At 35.1% G+C, this 20,713-nt stretch overlaps 1 protein-coding gene across 1 annotated transcript in view; it reads left to right on the top strand.

Annotated features, from left to right (window-relative positions):
- Ttc26 (tetratricopeptide repeat domain 26) overlaps positions 1 to 20,713 on the top strand; it is a 337,099-nt gene that overhangs the window by 266,828 nt on the left and 49,558 nt on the right. Inside the window, exon 14 of the mRNA XM_090415574.1 lies at positions 2,547 to 2,616. Coding sequence (XP_090271700.1) covers positions 2,547 to 2,616 — 70 coding nt within the window. The remainder of the gene's footprint in view (positions 1 to 2,546; positions 2,617 to 20,713) is intronic.

Raw genomic sequence — 20,713 nt, 5'->3', positions numbered from 1 at the left:
TCTTCGAATTTCTTCAAAACCACTAACATGTTTTCTTACATATCCTAAATGAAAAACAATAATTATTACGATTTCAGGAAACATAAGTGTTAAAAGGTTTTAAGATATGGTCTTCCTTGTGGTTTATATCAGAATGCTATAAAACCATTTTGTTCTAGGTGTTTATCAGAACTTTTCAGCCACCCGCCTCATACAGCTTGTTACTTTTAACTGGTCCTTGCACCACACCACCACTAGTGACTTCCTCTTCTGAGATATTCTAAAGACACATGTTGATATATCAACAAGTCCCTTGATATCGAGTTTACTGAATTCATCATGTATACTTCCAACTCGCTTACCATCAGTGTTCCTCCTCCCTTAAGTTCTGTAGAATGTTATTTTCACGAGGATGAAATCCATCATTTAACGTCTCAACTATATCTGCCTCAATGGATATCATTCGCTGCAACCAGTATGTGCCGCAAAAAAATCGCCCTCACAAAACCATTCAAAAAAAAATTGCACACACATCTTCACCCCACATGCCTTATAATTAATTTTTTGGTGAACTGTATTTTCGATGAATTGTGATTTTTTGATAAATTGTTGTTTTTCGATCAATTGCATTTCGATGAATTGTGTTTTCGATTAACTGCTGATTGATGAACTGCTTTTTCGGGGAATTGCCTTTCTAGGAATTACTTTTTCAATTAATTGTTGTTCAGTGAATTGATTATTTGGTGAATTGCTTTTTCCATAAATTGTCGTTCGATGAATTGTCGGTTGTTTTTTGGTGAACTCTCCGGATACCAAAAAAACTCAGCCCACTTCAAAGCCAGCATAGAAAACCTTACGCTTAAACACACTGACTTAATGGTCAGTTTTGATGTCTCCTCCTTATTCAAAGAATCCTTAGAGCTAATCCAAGCTAAATTTCCTCCCAATATCACAACCCTATTTCAGTTCACAATGAACTCAGGCTATTTTGTTTGGCAAGGAAAATTCTACAAACAAATAGAGGAGACAGCCATGGGTTCGCCACTCTCCCCACCCTTGACCAACTTTTATATGGAGACTTTTGCAGAGAAAGCCTTAAACTCTGCCCCACAAAAACCAACCATATGGCTTCGCTATGTTGATGATGTGTTCGCTATTTGGCCACATGGCTCCGATGCACTCCTCTCCTTCCTAACACACTTAAACAATCAACACCCCAGAATCAAATTCACCCTGGAAGAAGAAAAAAACAACCGCCTTCCTTTCTTAGATACACTAGTCACCCACCAGCCTGATGGAACCTTAGTTTTCTCAGTCTAGAAAACCCACCATACAGGCAGATACATTCACCAACAATCCCACCACCCTTCCTCACAACAATATGGTGTCATTAAGACACTACACAACAGGGCTAAACTTATCTGTTCAAATGACAATCCCCTAACCACAGAACTAAACCACATTCTCAACAGTTTCTCAGCCAGTGGCTACCCCACACCCAAGAAAAATCCAAAAAATATTGAAACCAATAAACCACAACCTCCCTACCCTCACAACAAGGATTACTCTAAATCAATCACCATACCCTATATCCCGAGCACCTCGGAAAACATTACGAAAATCCTAAAAAAACATGACTTAACATCTTGTTACAGACCATAAAAAAACTTGACATCCCTTATCTGTTCTACTAAACACCAACCCCCCCTAGACCTACCTGGGATATACCAGGTCTTTTGCAGCTGTAAGCTGTCCTACTTTGGCCATACAGGCAGGACAGCTAATATCAGAATTTCAGAACACAAGGACTACATCCGGTTTCACCAATACAGCCACTCTGGTCTTGCAGACCATGCACTGGATACCTGCCATAGAATACAGTGGAAGAAAGCCATGATAATACACAGTAGTAAATTCAAATACGAAAGGCTTTTCTTGGAATCAGCCTCAGTCCTAAGAAACAATCCAAACCTCAATAAATTTGGTTGCATGAGACTGCCCCAAATTTGGAAAACCTACATCAGAAGACCTTCAGCCCAGTCGCCCAAGAATACCAAGATTGCCCACTAGGGGGCACTATCAGGACTTTTAGGAGAAAAAATAGCTTCCTGCTTCGTCCTCATTTACTGTTTGTTGTGCTTGCGTGCACATGTCTTGTTTTTAAGTTCCTGTGAAAATGGCAACGTGACGTTGCCGAAATATTGGAAGTGTATTAAAATTTATTTTAATGTATATCCTAGTATACGATGTAATTTCGTTAAGCTATTTAGTAAAAAAAGTACTATATTAAAAATATTTAATACTATTCATAATTTTTTTTATCATATACCTTAGGACAGGAATGATTTGGTCACGTTACTCTGATCTGAATATATGATAATATGTTGTTTCAATTTTGAAAATATGTTTTAGCTATTGCATCATGAGGGGAATATAATTTTGAAGGTATATCAATATTTAAAGAAAGAAAAAAAAGGAGCATTAAGGTTAAAGGAGTAAGATGTAAACTGAATATTGTTTAAGGTATCAGATGATATTCATTCTGATTCTTCCATTTTATCTTTCAGATATTTTTACTAATTCAAAATGAAAAGATCAAGAATGACTATATTTATTTAAGTTGGCTGGCTAGATGCTGTAAGTAATTTTTGCTGTTATTATAAGTTGCTTGACTCCATGGATGTCCATTGATAATAATAATATTTATATTAAAATAAAAGCTTGTCACCAGGGGCTTCAATTGCAAGTACGGGCTTGGCACACCCGAGGTACCTGAGCTAAGTGTGGCCTCCTTCACTCTCTTAGCCATATTTCTTTCCTGTCTTGTCCTTCGTCTTGATCCCTTTTTCATCTCCTCCATTAACATCTATAGAAGAGGACAGAATACTATAATCTTGACTATCCTAACTTCTTCTAACCCTGGAGAGGTTCCTCCACTGTCTCCTAAAGCTATTAGAGTAATCAAAGGCTAAGGGGAATTTCATTTTCCCTTAATAACCATTAACCAAGGCAAGCTTGATGACCTTAAGGTGGCAGCCTACCATCAAGCTAGACTGCAGGAAGCCAGTAACCCTCTCAGTTGAACTGAAACTCGCTAAAAAGACTCAAAACAATTCAAAAAGAATGGACCCTATCGGAAATGACCAGGTTCAGAGAATGGATAGGATTCAACACAGACACAAAAATGGAAAAAGAAGATATCTAATATTTGGAAGCCAACAACATGGAACGTTAGAAGTATACACTATAAAATACAAGAATTAGACAAAACCTTGGAAAAACAAAAAATAATGATAACTACTATTGCAGAATCAAAGAAAAAATAGGAACAGATGAACCCGAGAGTTATATCTATATTTATAGTGGAGGAAAGTTGGAGGAAAGAGCAAAGTTAGGCATAATGATGTTCATACATAAATCTTTGAGAAGAAATATTATACATTACAACTACTGGAATGATAGAATCATAGAGACAGGACTAAAGATATCTAGAGGATATCTGACAATAATAAGTACTTGTGCCCCAGAAGAGGAAAAAGAAGAATCAGAGATTTTTTTATCAAGAACTACAAAAGATTATTGATCAAATAAATCCTTCTGATTATATTATAATAATGGGTGACCTAAATGCAAGAATTGGTAATACCTTACATAAACTCAACATAGGACCGATAGGTGAACCAACATATAATAATAATGGAAAGAGATTAAGACCATTCGCCCTATACAACAGTTATAGAATAATTGTTGTATAGGGTGAATTAAAGACAAAATACCTACTTTAAACAGAAAGATATTCATAGATTTACCTGGCAGGCAAGAAATATAAAAAGCATTATAGATTATATAATAGTTAATACAAAATTATCAAATATGATCATAGCCATCAGAGTATATAGAGAAGCAGAGATAGAGTCAGACCACTACTTACAGGTAGGGAAAATTAAATGGAAACCAAGATGGGAGGGAAGAAAAAAATCAAAAGAAAATAGAAATACATAAATATATAAAATGAAACTCTTAAATGATGAGAATATTAGAGGTCTATATCAGAATAGAATTAGGGATTGGTTGAGCAAAATCGAGGAAAACAGGACAGTGAAAGAAGAATGGTCAAACAACAAACATATATTAGAAAATGGATAAGACACAGAGGTCTAAGAAAATGGGATGAAGAGATCAAACAGATAATTGAAGAAAAAAAGACAGCATATAAACAATGGCTAAATTTAAAGACAGATGAATCACTCATTGATTATTATTATTATTACCCCAAGACCTCATGGAGTCAAAAAACTCATCTGGGAGGTCCTTGTATCACACACACACAACTCATCATACCATGCCTTAAACACACTCAAATTCCTTGCAGATACCACACTCTCAGGCAAGATATTTCAATCATTCACAACTCTGCACGAAAAAAACTTGCCTCTCACTCCCCTACTCACACCCTCTTTATACAGTTTCCAGGGATGACCTCTGGTACTCCCCCTATTTCCCACTATTTTATGCAGAACTTCTCCAGCATTGATCCTATAACAACCCCTTACCAACTTGTAAGGGGTTGTCCACCAGACTCTGCAAATTACATCTTCTCAATCTTTCCTTGTACTCGACATTCCAGAGGTCAGAAACTACCTTAGTCAGTTGCCTTTGGACTCTTTCCAACATGTCTGAAAACCAGGTGACCAAATCTGGGTACAATAGTCCTTGTGTGGTCTAATCAAAGCCTTATACTACAGAACAAGAATCTCCCTACTTCTACACATCAATGTCCTCCGCATCATTCCCAGAAGCCTTTGTGATGTCTTCACAATTTTGGCTATGTGTCCCCTAAATTTCAGATCCTTAGCCACTATCACCCCCAGATCTCTTATTTCCTCCACCTCCAACAATATATCCTCACCAAGCATAAATTCTGCATCCCATCTTTGTTTTCAAATTTTAAAACCTTACATTTTGCAACATTGAACTCACATCCTTATTTCTGTACCCAATCACTCAATTTATTCAAGTCTTCTTGTAAGGCCACAACATCTTCACTACTCTTCATGGTTCATCCCAACTTTGCATCATCTGCAAACAACTGAATATCTCCATCCAAATCTTCACCAATATCATTAATATATAAGTTAAACAGTAATGGCCCTAAAACAGACCCCCCCCCCTGAGGCACTCCAATAGTGACTTTCCTTTTCCTGGATATCACTCTCCCATACACAACTTGTTGATACCTATCAGATAGCCAGTCTTCAATCCAATGCACTAGTCTAATATCCAACCCCATCTGCTCTAGTTTGACTGTCAACTTATCATGAGGTACTCTATCAAAAGCCTTTGCAAAATCCAAGTATATTACTGTGTATCTTTCTCCTCTGTCCAAGGAAACAGTCATTTTATTGTAATAAGTAAGTAGATTACTAAAACATGACCTCCCTTTAGCAAATCCATGCTGTCCATCAAAGATAATACCATTGTTGTCACCCCAACTCTGGATCCTAGTTCTCACAAACTTCTCCAACAACTTAACCACAATACCTTACACACAGATAGGCCTATAGTTTGATGCTTGAGTTTGATCACCTCCTTTATAAAGTGGCACAATCTTGCCCTCCTTCCACTCCTTAGGAACTTGACCGAGTGCAAGACTGGTATAAAAAATTATGTCAAGGCAGGTGTCAACTCTCTGGCACATTCCATCAGAATACGTGGTGATATATTATCAAGTCCCACAGCCTTATTAACATCTAGTTTACTCAACTCCCCATACACCTCTTGCTCATTTACAGTCAGTCTGTACTCCCCATCATCAACTGCTCTCAATCTTTCCATGAAGTCACATTCACAAGATTGAAAGACCTTTATGAACTGCTCATTAAGTATCTCCAATACACATTCTACAAACAGCTGTCTTTATACTATTTTCTCCAATCAATGTTATCCTTCCATAATCATTCTTTCTTTTGCTGGCTACATATCGAAAGAACTCCTTAGGTTTCTTTTTGGCTTATTAGCTAACTGCTGTTGATACCTCTCTTTAGCTACCCTCATCAACCAAGTCACCCTCCTTGCATGATCTTTGTAGTCCTCATGGAATTGGTTATTTCCACTTCTCTTATGCTGCTTCCACAATGCCCTTGTTGTGTCGACTTTCTACTATTATAACTATTCTTTGGTCTTTGGGGTCCAATCCCCGTTATACTCTCAATCAGGTATCACATGGTACCTCTGAGGGACAATGGAATTTCCTCGAGATCGAGGCAACACCAGAGTATCAGAGTGTCTGAGATCTACCTCTCGTAAAACGCCAAGAGGATTTATATTTCGCTGTGCCACTTAGAGATATTAGATTAACAATATTATCAATCAAGAGGTGATCTCAGGACAGTACTTAAATGATACCTAGCAACTTTGCAGTTGTGGCCAAACTTTACTTCTTACTAGTCTCCTGCATAGGTTCGTATTATTTTTATAAGAGGTGCATCAGCTTCCAGAAATCACAGATAGTCTTAGTTAGATACAAAAGCAAGGTTTATTATATATCAAAAATATGTACATTCAATACTATTAGCTTAATTCCCATCTTAAGGGAGTTCCTGACAGTCAGGACAGAGTTAAAATATTACAATACTACAAATATACTTATAACTGATTATGCTGTAATTCTCTAAAGTAAGAATATTATTTATACTCTTAAATACCTTAATCATGCATGATTATCACAATCTTTCTATTTCTCAGTAGTTCTGTCAAACCACACAAGATAGCATTTATATCTTTTACAATCCCTTTATAAATTAGCAATTCCTCACTCTAGACATATTCGTAACTTCTTACAACATATTAAGGAACTTTATCACAGTGATAGACAGTAAGATTAGAGGCAACCCTCTCTAAACAATAGCAACACAGTCTTATTCAATATCATTAATGTTCCCCTTTCTGCTTTATCAACGTGGCACAAATCTCTCATTCATATTCAGTGAAATACAAATAAAGTCTACTTATCTGTCCTTTGGTTCTGTATCGCGTCAATAGTCTACTGGAATCTGCCTCTCCTTAACATCCACATGGTTCAATCTGGCTTTCTATGGACTGCCAGGCTTATTTCTTCCGTGAAGATACGACCGCCAAGTTCCGCTGCTGCCTTTATCAGAATCCTCCGGTATGGAGGCACTGCCACCCTTCACCACCGCGTGAGACGAACACTAGGAGATTGAGGAACTAAAAAGCCTTTTTTCAGGGGTGCATGACCTTTATATTTCCATCTTTTTTCTCGGCGTTTCTTGCATTTTGCAATGTCCAGCAAATACACTCACGTGGTCTTACGTCACGGCATCCAGCCTTCTCTGCTATCGCACATGCGCTGATGTCACGCTGTTGGCTTGGGGCAAGCTGCTCCCTCATGTCACTGCTCCATGACCTTTGAACTTTACCCCCCCCCCATGTTGAATTTGTACTAACATTCTATATCTATTAATACATATTACTTTATAAAATTCTGCTAAAGGTTTACACTTTCATTACTGTTTTTAACTCATTTGTGAATGGTACTAAATACACACTTATTTAATTTCTCATAGCAAAATTTGCTTGATATATTTACATAGCAATAATTTTATACTCAGAGGCGATCACCTGTATTTATATCCCTTTTTTGTTTGGAAACGCATGTTAGATTATGATAAGATAGGAGTTCCTAAAATTCCACTCTATCACAATCCAACACCCTTTTTCTCTGTATCGCATGCTTAATCTCTTCCATTTCACACCTACCCTATTTAACCTTCTCACCCTTGGAATATATTTAGACATTGCATCTACTAGATAGTTTTGAAAATCCCCCAAGCTGCAATGATCTCTTTTCCAGCTAACTTCTCATTCCATGCAACACCCACAAGCTGTCTCCTGAGCTCTTCATAATCACCTCCCTTGTAGTTCCACATATACCCTTTTCTCACAGAGGTCCTCACACTGCTGGCAACCACCCAGATAATCACCTCATGGTCACTCTCAACAATTGGTGGATGATGTGACACATCATTGATAATTACATCCTCTGATGAGATGACCAAATCCAAGACCCTCAATCCTCGTGTGCCCTCTGTTACATACTATCTGAGGTAGTTATCCCTCAAAAACTCAAGAAACTCATTTTCTTTACTTCCAGTTGCTATCTCATCATTCCTGTCTATATTGCCATAATTAAAATTGCCCATTATGATCACCCTTTTCTTATTTGCTTGGCTAATTTGATTATACATTTCATTATCACCACCTTCCACATTACCTGGTCTATAACAACATCCAACCAAGTATTTGATTCCATTCACTTCTATCTCACACCATACTACCTCAAAACCACTGGCACTATTTCCCGCTCGCATTGTATGGACGTAACTCTTTCTCTATCATCAACAGCACTCCCCCTCCCTTTTTACCCCTTCTATCCTCACGAAACACATCATACCCTTCCATCTCTATTCCTGTGAGGATGTTGTTCTCTTCCAACCATGTCTCACTTATTCCGACAATCTTTAGGTGAACAGATGCAATTAGTGCAACCATTTTGTTTGCCTTGTTTCTTATACTTCTAGCATTTGTATACAAACACAACAGCTCATTTCTGGATCTACAGCTAGTTCCACCAATACCACTTGCTCGATGTGATCTCTCTCTCTATGCTTGACTGGGGCCATTTCCCTTTCTGCCCATTCATTCTAGAACCTTCCCCAATTCCAACTGCTTCCTCTTGATCCTAGGTCATCCCATTCCTTTCCTGTCTACACATGCTCTCACATCCTCTTGGAGCATCCACCCTGAGCCTCCCCGTTTCCCTGCTCCTCTTGCACACCCTTTCTCTCATTTTCTATACTCATACCACTCACTTTCCCATTTATAACCACCTTTTCAATCTCTCCTGTCTTACTCTCCTGCTCTTCTGCATCACTTCCCGCTTGATCTGATTCATTCTCTCTACTCACTTCTCTACCTTCCAGTAGCAGTCTCTCCAAGCAACTCACACCATAACCACTCAAATGCAGTCCATCGCTCCCATACAGTTCACTTCGTCCTTCAAACTCATTCCACACATTAACAAACTGTACTCCCATCTCTTCACACCTTTCCACCAGCATATCATTCATAATCCTTGCTCTCCGCCTCATCTCACCACAGTCATACCTAGGCAACATGCTCATATAAAAGGAAAGAAAGGAGCAATAACATAGAGAGCATGTCGGAAAAAATCTCTACCTTCCAGCAGCAGTCTCTCCAAGCGACTCACACCATAACCACTCAAATGCAGTCCATCGCTCCCATACAGTTCACTTCATCCTTCAAACTCATTCCACACATTAACAAACTGTACTCCCATCTCTTCACACCTTTCCACCAGCATATCATTCATAATCCTTGCTCTCCGCCTCATCTCACCACAGTCATACCTAGGCAACATGCTCATATAAAAGGAAAGAAAGGAGCAATAACAAAGAGAGCATGTCAGAAAAAAAATAGAGAAACGTATGAAAATTTTATAGCAAAATTAGAATGGGACTGCATATTGAAAAGACCTAATACATATAGAATCCTCAAGCAAATGAATAACAATTTAAAAGAAAGAATAAAAATCAATATGATCGAACTAGAAACTTGGTAGGAGTATTTCCAGAAGCTATGGCATGATAACTCCGTGATACAAGAATCTTCCCCGAAATATAACATCAGTAATATGGATGAGTTTACATACGAAGAACTACAAAATACTCTCAAACAATGCAGAACAGGCAGGTCACCAGGAGAAGATAATATAAATACAGAACTTATTAAATTTGCAGGTAAAGAATTTAACATCAGATTTTTAAAATTTATAAACCAAATATACAAAGAGGGAAAATCCCCAAAAAGTTGGGATAGGGCTCTAGTGATACCAATTTATAAAAAATGTCTAAAAACAGATTGTAATAACTATTGTGGCATCAGCCTCCTCAATACAGAATACAAAATTTATGCAAAAATGTTAACAAAAATTATTATCCTCTATAGAATTACAGTTGGGAGAAGAACAGAACGGATTCTGTAAGGGAAGATCACATACACTCATCTTTTATCTTAAAAATAATTATAGAAAAACACAGAGAATACAATATTGAAACACACATAGCTTTCATCGACTATATAAAAGCATTTGACAAAATCTTGAGAAATAAACTATGGGAAACTTTAAAGAAATATCATATTCCAAACCAGCTATACAGTGCTCTATTAAATATATACCATAATAATGAAATAGTAATAAGGCAAAATGATATCGTATCCACTTGGAAACCAATAAACAGATGAGTCCATTAAGGCTGTCCTTTATCACCCATATTATTCAATATATATATATAATATATATACATATATATATGGACAATATTATCAAAAAATGGAGAGAAGTAAATACATGTGGCTTCCAAATCAATTGACATACAAAAATAGACACACTACTCTTTTCTGATGATCAGATCATCTTTGGAAAGACTGAAGATGAAAAGATGAACTGCAGAAATTAATATATAATTTAAATAATATTATACAACAAAATGGCCTAGAAATATCAACAGAGAAAACTAAAGTCATGGCTTTTTATGGAAATAACCTTTGTCAGAAGTAAAATAAGAATAAATAATAAAATAATTGAGTAAGTTAATAATTTCAAATACCTAGGCTGTAAACTATCTTACATAAATGAAATAGATATTGATTTTAAGATGACAAACTTTATAAAAATCACTGAAGTATTTAACAGAACCTTTAAACCTAACTATGTACAGAAACATACAAGACTCAGAGTCTACAAAACAATAGCCAAGCCTATACTATTATATGGAAGTGAGATCTGGACCTTTGGAGAAAGAGATATACAGAGAATTCAGGAAGCAGAAATGAAATTCCTTAAGAAAACATAAAACCTCACTCTATTAGATAAAAAAAAAAAAGAAATAGTGAAATAATTAAAAATCTCAAAATCACTCCTATAATAGACTCAATGATCTCTTCTCTCCCGTAGTCCTAAACGGACCGTTGGGTCACTCATGGCTAGTAGGTGATATTCTTTGTTAACCTCCTCCAATCATCTGTCTCTTGTTCTTGATGTCAGTTGAGAATGTGAGGAATTTGTCCATTTTTTGATGTTATCAGTCCATTTTAATCGAGGTCGGCCCCTAACCCTTGATCCCGGAATGATTCCTTCTAGTGCTTGCTTTGGAATGCCATTAGCCCTCTCCACATGTCTGAACCAATTCATCTGTCTTCTTCTGATGACTGCCAGAATATTTTCCCTTTTTTTCCTGTCTGTTGAATCAATCAGTTTTTGGACATTTTCATTGGTTTTGTGAGTGGTATAGGGAATTCTCAAACGTCTTCTGTAAGTTTTTATTTCAAAAGACAGGAGTCTCCTCTCATCTTCCTTCAATAAAGTCCAGGCCTCACAACTAATTACAAGAGGATAGAATTCACCAAGGTGTCAATTAGTCTTAGTCTGGTTGTGATTGCTATTCTGTTATCTCCCCCTAATGGTTTTAACTTCTGTAAGGCCACGGTTGCCTTAGCAATTCGGTATTTAATATTGGTTTTTGAGCGACCATCTTGACTCAATGTGCTTCCTAGATAAGTGAACTTGCTTACATTCTCAATTTGTTTATTGCTAATTTGTATCTTTAAGAATTCAGTGTCTGATTTTGAGGTTATCATTGTTTTTTGTAGGTTTATGTATAATTCATATTTTTTTAATGTTCCAAAAACACAGCTGGTTTTCTCTTGTAATTCTTCACTTTCTGCCAGAAAATCAATATCGTTAGAAAACAAGTAAAATGAAGAGGGGACAAGATGCATCCCTGTCTTACCCCATCTAGATTCATCTAGTATCCATAAGTTTCTAGCATGTTTGATTTCTTTTTTAATAATTTTAGTAATATTTTTATACTGTTTTCTATTATCACCGCTATTAATGAGATTTCAAATATCTTCTTTCGTCGGATAGGTCCAAAATATTTTTAGTTATCCGTGGTTTATTGATTTTCCTTTTGTATCCAAGAATTTCTTCAGCTGTCTCAGTTATCTTTTGTGAGAAGTATTTGGTTTTAGATTTGATATTATTATATTTATTGAAGCTTGTGTCAAAAATTTGTTTTAATTTGTATTTATATAGTGTATTTATTTGGGGATCTTTTAATTTTTTATATTTTATCTTTTACGAGTTGATTTTGTAGGTAATATCTCCTTCATTTTCATATTCTCATTTGTGATGACCATATTGTGGTCGCTGCCAATGTCAGTCCCAGGAAATGATCTGGTTCTTGTGAAGTTGATGGAGTTTTTAAATTTTGTGCTTACAAGGATAAGTCGATTTGGTTGTGTGTTTTTCCATCAGGGTAAGTCCATGTCCATCTTCTGGAAGGTTTATGGGAAAATAGAGTGTTAGTAATGGTGAGTTCATTTTGTAAGGCAAAATTGATCAATTCAAAACCGCTTTCGTTTGTCTCCCCATACGATCCGACAAATGGGAGAAAATCCTTGCCGATGTCTGTTCCAGTTTTGGCATTCGAATTGCCCTGTACAATTAAAAGGTCTTTTCTATTCACTCCAGTGATTGTTGCATTAAGTTGACCATAAAACTCCTCTACTCAATGACTCAATTATTAAATATAGGAAAAACTGGCTAGACCATATAGCAAGAAAGCAGAGAGGATTATCAAAAAATATCGTAATATATCCTAGAGGAACAAGGAATAGGGGACAACCAAGAAGATGGACTGAGTCCAGAACAAGCCACATGACCTAGAACCTGGATAGGAAGACGATAATAATGATAAAAACTTCAAGTTTATCAATAGAGCTTTCTACTTTTGCTTAAAACATTATTTACCTGAGTACAAAAATAATGTTAATAAATTCAGAAAATTAAAATGTATTTAGAGCCATGAAAGCTTCATTTAAAGTGCCTTGCCCTATCATGATTTTCTGTTGATCTGAAGTAGTTGTTTCCCTAATGTTCAGTAAACATTTGTTCCAAAGCTGATGTTTCTGCAAAGTAATATCAATATACTTGTTTACAGATCAAATAACCATGAAACATCGCTTTCCATAAACTTTTTGTAGGGCAGGTTTTTGTTTGCTTCATTGATTAGAGGTTAATTTCATGTATAAGATTGAGAATCATCATAATTTTCTGGTGTGGCAAGGGGATTTACCAGAACCTACTAGTTCAACACAAATACTTTATGACTAGTTTCCTATCAAATATTAGATCAGATTGATCTAATATTTTTTCATATTATATTTTTATATTATTTTTATACTTTTATTGTGATCATAAAATTCCTGACATGTACCCTCAAAGGGTTTACAGGATATGATAGTACTACATGATAAACTATATCACCACTAACTTATCTACAATTTTCCTCCAAATCAATCTGTTACCTGTCAAGACTCCAGCATTATCAGATCTTATATTTCTCTCTTCTAAGGCACTTTTTACAGTATCAATTCACCTATATCTTGGTCTTCCTCTGGGTCTTTTTCCTGCCAACCTGGCAGAGAACACTTGTTTTGCTAATCTTTCCTCTCCCATTCTGTTAAAGTGACCATACCACCTGAGATTAGCTCTGTTAACGCATTCCTGGATGCTGACAATGTCAAGTTCTTTCCTAATATCCTTGTTTTTAATATGATATTGCCATTGTTGCCATCTGTTCACGGCCCTAATCTTTCTCATATCTGTGGTTTCTGGTCTTTGGTGAAGTTTTTATAACCCAGCTCTCAGATCCATAAGTTAAAATTGGTTTGAACACTGTCTTGTATACAGCTAATTTAGTGTTTTGACTAATTTCTTGTTCCATATAAATTTATTCATTTGATTTCCTACCATACCAGCTTTGTTGATTCTGTTCTCTATTCCCATATTTAATTTACCATCTTCACTAAAAATTGTGCCTAAATACCTAAAATGTTTAAATGTTTTATAGGTTCTTCATTTAGGATGAAGTTAATGTTTTCACTGTTTCTGCCTATTTTAATTGTCTTTGCATTGCTGATTTTCATATCAGATTTATTACAGCAGTTAATTCAGTTTAGTCAGGGAATCCTACCAAGTTTTACTGGATTTATTTAGAATTATAACATTATCTGTATAAAGTAGAGCTGAAAATAATATCTCCAATGTTGATATCAGATTTAATACTGCTTTCCTTCATCATGTGATCCATATACATAATAAATAAAAGTAAAGATAACGTACACGCTTGTTGATTTAACATCACTCTTCCTCCAGTATTTCCTTCAATTCTAACTGCTGACTTACAAATCAAATAGTATTGCTTGATATAAAATCCCATTTACACCATATAACTGCATCCTTTTGAACAGCTTTTCTCTTGGCATTTTCCAGATCTACATTTCTCAACTGTTTGTCTTGAAATGAAAATCTGATCCTGAAAACACCTGTTTGACCTGAATACAATTTGTCTTTCTCCAAGATTTCCTTCCATAATCTTTCTTAGACTTTCCTCTTATCAGGAACACTCAGCAGTGCCGTAACGAGGGCGTGGTGAAAGAGGCACCCGCCATGGGTGCAACTAGGTTTGGGGGTGCAAAACGTGAAAAATAAATAAATACATATAAAAGTCTGCTATTTTATATTGTATTTTTAAATTTCAGCAATACACCGCTTTAGACATACAAATTCTGCAACACAGCGGAATTCTGCTACATTTGATAACACCGGTGAGTTCCAATTTGTCTCGAGTTAGATGGCAACAACAGCGCCTAATATCGCAACTTGAACATAGCATTTCTTTGCAATTGTTCTCGTTTTTGACTCAAATAAATTGTTCCGTCGCACCATTAACTATTAATGAATGTACTTTTGCATCTCCAAATTCCCGTCTAATCCTAAATATTTGCATAGATAATCTAATACATTCTTCTGTTATCCTCCTAATGTGTCTGCCCATCCTAAGTTTATTACCTTCCATATTATAATTTTAATCCCTTTATGACCTCCTTTGATATCATTCCATCTACCTGAATCCCTCATTTCATGACCCACCCACAAAAATTATTCGCCAGCCCTTATTTACACTCATCAAACCCAGGATCCAATGAAAATCACAATCTTCCCACCTCAATATTTCCATTCGCTTTACTTTTTGTAGATTAGAGAATTTCCAAAATCATGTAATTATTATTAGTCTTGTTGTCATTCATAAGATCAGTTGTGTTGTTGCTGTGTTGTAATCAGTACCGTCGACAGGTTGTAGCATAGAGACAGCCTGCCTCACGGTGCTGCTTAATAAGGGCACTCGTTCAGCAGTATTACGGCAACAAGGATATTTTACAAAAATACAGCATTTATTTTATCAAATAAAAAAGTGACATTTTCCATTGACAGTTAAATATGTGCTTATTATATTTTATTAATAAATAAATTATAGTCATACATACTAAAACTGAACATTTTAGAACCCACTTATTAGACGCTTTAGGAAACAACCTAAAAAGTATCATATGATGTGAATTTCATAAACTTTTATAGTCTATATATTAAATTATATTATGCATGAATTCTCTTACTCAAATTGCGAGTCACTATTGCCCCGGCTTTTCACGTTGGAGCCGATAACTCCCTGCAGTAAACAACAGCAACTATACTGCAGAAACACGGATTCACAGACATTTGCAGACTGTGTAATATATTTCTTAACAAATAATGGAATTACAGACAACTGGTAATATAAACACTAACCAATGAATCACATCTCCCCTCCAACAGAAACTGCTATATACACTCAAGCAAACCACATGTTGCAGGTGCAACATATGGTTTTGCTTGACACTACACCATCATGAAATATATAGTCAATGCATTTCAGATATTATGGAAATCAGTTTAAAAGAATTAGCATTTCAATTCAATTGTCAGTTTGTTTTGTTTGGGTCATGTGAGCTTTTGTTAATACTGCACCAATCATATGCACTTCTTTAATAGTTGCTCTTTCTCTACTGGCCTACAATCGTGCACATCTTTCACTTCTCATTAGTAATTTGTCAAGGATTGTTCATTACGTATCTCAAGTCTTAAATTACTGGTAATTTTTGCTTGATATAATGGGAAAGAAGATGACTCTATTTGGGTAGATAACTTTTATTGCAGACAAGGAAACCACTCTTGAGGACAGAAGTGATGGAGAATAGAAGCTTCTTGGTAAGTCATACCCATTTCCAGTTGTTTTTTTTTCTTCTGAAAACTTTAATTTCTGAAAATCCCCGCATATATCTCGCACCACGATTTTTTAGCTTTAATTTTGGGAAAAAAGTGCGAGTTATATTCAAGTAAATACGGTAATTTTTTTAGCTTTCAAATTCTTAAGTATAGATCATTGGTTAAAGACTGAATTTATAAAACGCACAAAAGAGAGCAGAGCAATATAGCAGATATAGAAATAAGCAATTTCACTCCTCTCATTGATGATAAATTATTTATATTAAGTAAAAAGGTATAGTATCTTTATAAATTTTGTTCTATTAAAAATAAATCATATTTTTTTTGTTTAAATGTACATCTAAATTCAAATAAAACACAAATTTACAATGAAATATATTTTTATTTATTCATTATTATTATTTTGATAAGGATATTTTAATATGTTTTTTTTTTTTTTTTTTTTTCCCCATGGTATTATTACACTAGATCATAGTGGTCAAGTTCATGTATTTTATACAGCACCTTTTCTGGGTTGTCATAGAGTTCACATTTGGAAATATTCATAGAGTTTAGCAAACGCATTGGTGATGCTTCCTCGATGTTACAAATTTTGCAGGTGGGGAAGATTTTTATGCCATTGCTAAACTTGATTGGTCTTGTGTGGCCAGTCTTGAGGTGAGAGATCATGGTAGTGGCACTGCGATTAAACTTGGAGTTGATGGTAGCTCCTGGATTTTCTGCTGAGTACCAGTGGTGAGTCATGTCCTGAAGAATTGTTCTTTTTATGTTTTCTTTTTGGGTGATTTTAAAAAGATCAAAATCTGTGGTATCATTTGATGTTGCACCCGTTTTTGCTACTTCATCTGCAGTTTTGTTTCGCTTTAATCCCACATGGGATGGGATCCATTGGAAGATTATTTTGAAATCCTTATGTAGTTTGTTTATATTTTTTGCTATGTCTCTAAGTATTTCTTGATGGCTAGTGTAGCAGTTCTTAATAGCTTGAAGGGCAGCTAAGGAATCTGTGAAAAATATAAACTCCTCCGAGTTTTGTTTGTCCAAATATTGCAGTGCTGTGTTAATGGCTATTAATTCTGCATGGTATGAGTTGCATCCAAAACTGTTAGTTGTTTTTTGTTCTATATTATGAGAGCCATAGATCAGTACGCCACTCCCAGAATTGCCATTTGGATTTTATTTTTGGAGCCATCTGTGTAGATCTTTATTGAGTCAGGTCCATATTCCATTATTTTTGACAGGGCTAATGATCTCAAGATTTCAGGGTTTTCTAGGCTTTTTTTCTCATGTTTACCTATTTCATAGTTGATAACTATATTTTTCCTGTCTTGATTTGGAGGAAATGCTGGGTAGTCCGCTATATTATTTGGACAATCCAAGGAAATTTTATTTTCTATGATTTCATGCATTGCTGATTTTTTCTTTATTCTGTTTGTTGGTTTCCTGTTTTTAAAAAGTTCACTTGTTCTATGATGTGTGCAAGGTTGGCTCTTTTTTCTACAAATCTGGTAAGATTTTCTTGCCACCTAATTTTTAAAGGAACAAGGTTGGATTTGAATTCTGCTATTTTTCCAGGATTTGTATTCCTTAGTCCACATATGATTTTAGCTGCATTTTTTTTGAATTTTTATAAGCTTGTCAAAACTGGTTTGTGATGTTTGCATCCAGATTGGTGAAGCATATTCCATTATGGGACGGATAATAGAGGTATATGTGACTTTTAAGATTTTAGCATCCACTCCCCACTCTTTACCTAGATACTTTTCATGATATTTAGTCTTCTTTTTGCTCTGGCTGCAACATTGTTGATATGTTTATCGAAGCTTAGCGATGGATCCAGAGTAACTCCAAGGTATTTGGAGTTTTCATTAAATGTTATTAGTTGACTGTTTAGCTTAATCTTTGGTCTCCACTTTCTGAGGTGGTTGTTAATAGTAAAAACACAGATTTCTGATTTAGTAGGGTTAATTTTGATTTTTTGGTTTTCACAGTATGTAGCTAAACTTTCAATGGCTTTGTTTAAGTGACCTGCTGTTTTTAGGTTGTTGTGAGCTGAGAATAGGACCAAATCATCAGCAAACATAGCTATCTTTGTATCTTTTTTATTTATATTTTTATCTAAGTCATTCAAGTAGATGGAAAAAAAGGAGTGGGCTCAAAATGCTACCTTGAGGGAGTTCCTGTCTTATTTTCACTTTCTTGGAAAATGTATTATTTATTCTAACTCGAATTGTTCTATTTCTTAGAAAGTCATAGATCCAGTTAAGAACTTGCAATATTAGGAAATATAAATAAAGTAAATTTACTTTTACAAGAAAAAAAACCACAGTCGAAAATGCTGTGAAAATGATAAAAGCTCTAAAAAATGAAATTCAACAGTACCAAAATGATTTTTTCGATTCTCTTCACAATTCGGCAAAAAGTTTAGCCGAACCAATAAATATTGAAACTTGCATTCCAGAAAAGAGATGGCACAAAATAAAAAATATGCCTGGTGAGAAAGCTACTGATGATTCGTTTGCCATGAATGAAACTGCATTACTAAAAAAAAGAAATGTGTGAAGTTTTAGATCTAATACTCATACAACTCAATGATAGATTTACTGCTTTACAAGAGGTCACAAACGACTTCAGTTTTTTAAATGGACACGCTTTAAAATTATGCAGCTAGATGATCTCAAACAATGTGCAGCAGACCTGGCATTGAAATATAATAGCAACTTAGATGCTCCAGAATTTGTATGTGAAACTGAGTTTCAAATATCAAGCCATGGAAGTTTTTGAAAATTTAGGCGATATGGACGCGTTTCAATTCTTGCAACAAAATTACAAACTCTCATTACAAAACACGTATCCAAATCTAGACATAGCATTAAGGATTTTCATAACAATGCCTGTAACAACAGCTTCCTGCGAACGTTCGTTTAACAAATTGAAAATTGTAAAATCGTACCTTCGTTCTTCTATTGGACAAGAGCAATTGACAAACATGTCTATAATATCAATTGAAAAAGATATTGCAAAGACATTAAATTATGACGATATAATAGATGTGTTTGCAAATGAAAAAGCTAGAAAAATTTCTTTATAAAATATGCTGAACTTATTTATGTTTTTATTATATTATTTTATATTATACCTATTTCGTGTATTTCTTTAATTTATTTGTCACTGAATATGAATAAAAATTTGTTCTTATTTAATAGATTATTTATTTATACAAATACATAATTGGATTTACAGGCAACTCATTTTGATGAGGTTAATAGCAAGTATTTAACATATTGCATTTAGTAAAATTTATTTGTTACACTTAAATTTTTGTCATTTTTGGGTTTGGGGGGGTGCAAGTTAGACACTTGCCACAGGCGCTTCATACCCTCATTACGGCACTGACACTCAGCAACAAATTTCTGTGTAATTCTCACATTCCTTTTTATAGATGTATAGTAAGAAAACTCTACTCCAATCATCTAAAATTCAACTCTCTGACAAAGGCTTCTGAATTATGCAGTGTAGCCACTATAAAACTTTTATATTTCCATATTTGAGCATTTGTGACTGAATATCAACTACCTAAGTTGCCTTTTCACATTTCAGATTTTTGATTGTTTTTTATAGTCCAAGTATTGATATGTATTGCTGATTTTTTTTATATTGCTCCCTGCCATGACAGGTAATTAGCAAACCTATAGTGTGTATATATATATATATATATTGTATTTTTTCATCTATTTTTATATAGTCTAGAAACCCTGCTCCAGAGACCAACTTTGGAATATTTTCAAGGAACTTCAGATCTCCAATAAGCTGGGTGGTGAAGCTCATCTTCCACCTAAAGACAATAATAAACCTCCATACCAATGGCAGGATCCAAATCCACAGCTTGTCAGGTCAGATAGTCAATAAGCTAATCACTTGGCCAACCAGGCCAGCTTAAGGCCTGGTTCACCAGGTGATTGCATTCCTGTTGTGTGATTACTGTCATCATTCTGTCACTGCTTGTTTCATTTGAGCAATCTTTCAAAGTAATTATTGTATACATCTAGAATATCTTTATCTTCAGTTTTCATGTCATCTTTATGATCTCTGATTTCTTTTGCAGGTACTGTTTCCTCCATTTCTAAGATTTTTTAATGCTTACAGAATATTTTGCCACTTTCCTGATATTTTTCTATGTTCTTACCAAATTCTTCCCATGACTTTTGTTTAGCCAGTTTTACACAGTGCTTCACTTTCTTACATTTTATCTGCATTCTTTAACAGCACAAGTTGATTCACTTGCCAGGAAACTTTCAATACACTTTCTTCTTTTCCTCGACTCCTGAGTCCATCATGGAGTTCTGATTTTTCTATCCTAACAAACAAACAAACAAACTCACCACATGCTTCTCTGACTGAATCAATCAGGATTTGGTTCTTGTTTTTAAACCGTTTTATTTTTTCTGGAATAATATTTGTATA

The sequence above is a fragment of the Typopeltis vanoorti genome, chromosome 3 (genome assembly GCF_054136105.1).
Source record: "Typopeltis vanoorti isolate ZY-2024b chromosome 3, IOZ_Tvanoo_1.0, whole genome shotgun sequence".
In the NCBI taxonomy this organism is placed as follows: Eukaryota; Metazoa; Arthropoda; class Arachnida; order Uropygi; family Thelyphonidae; genus Typopeltis; species Typopeltis vanoorti.
The sequence above is the reverse complement of the archived record's forward strand: the minus strand, read 5'-3'. Positions and strand labels throughout refer to the sequence as shown.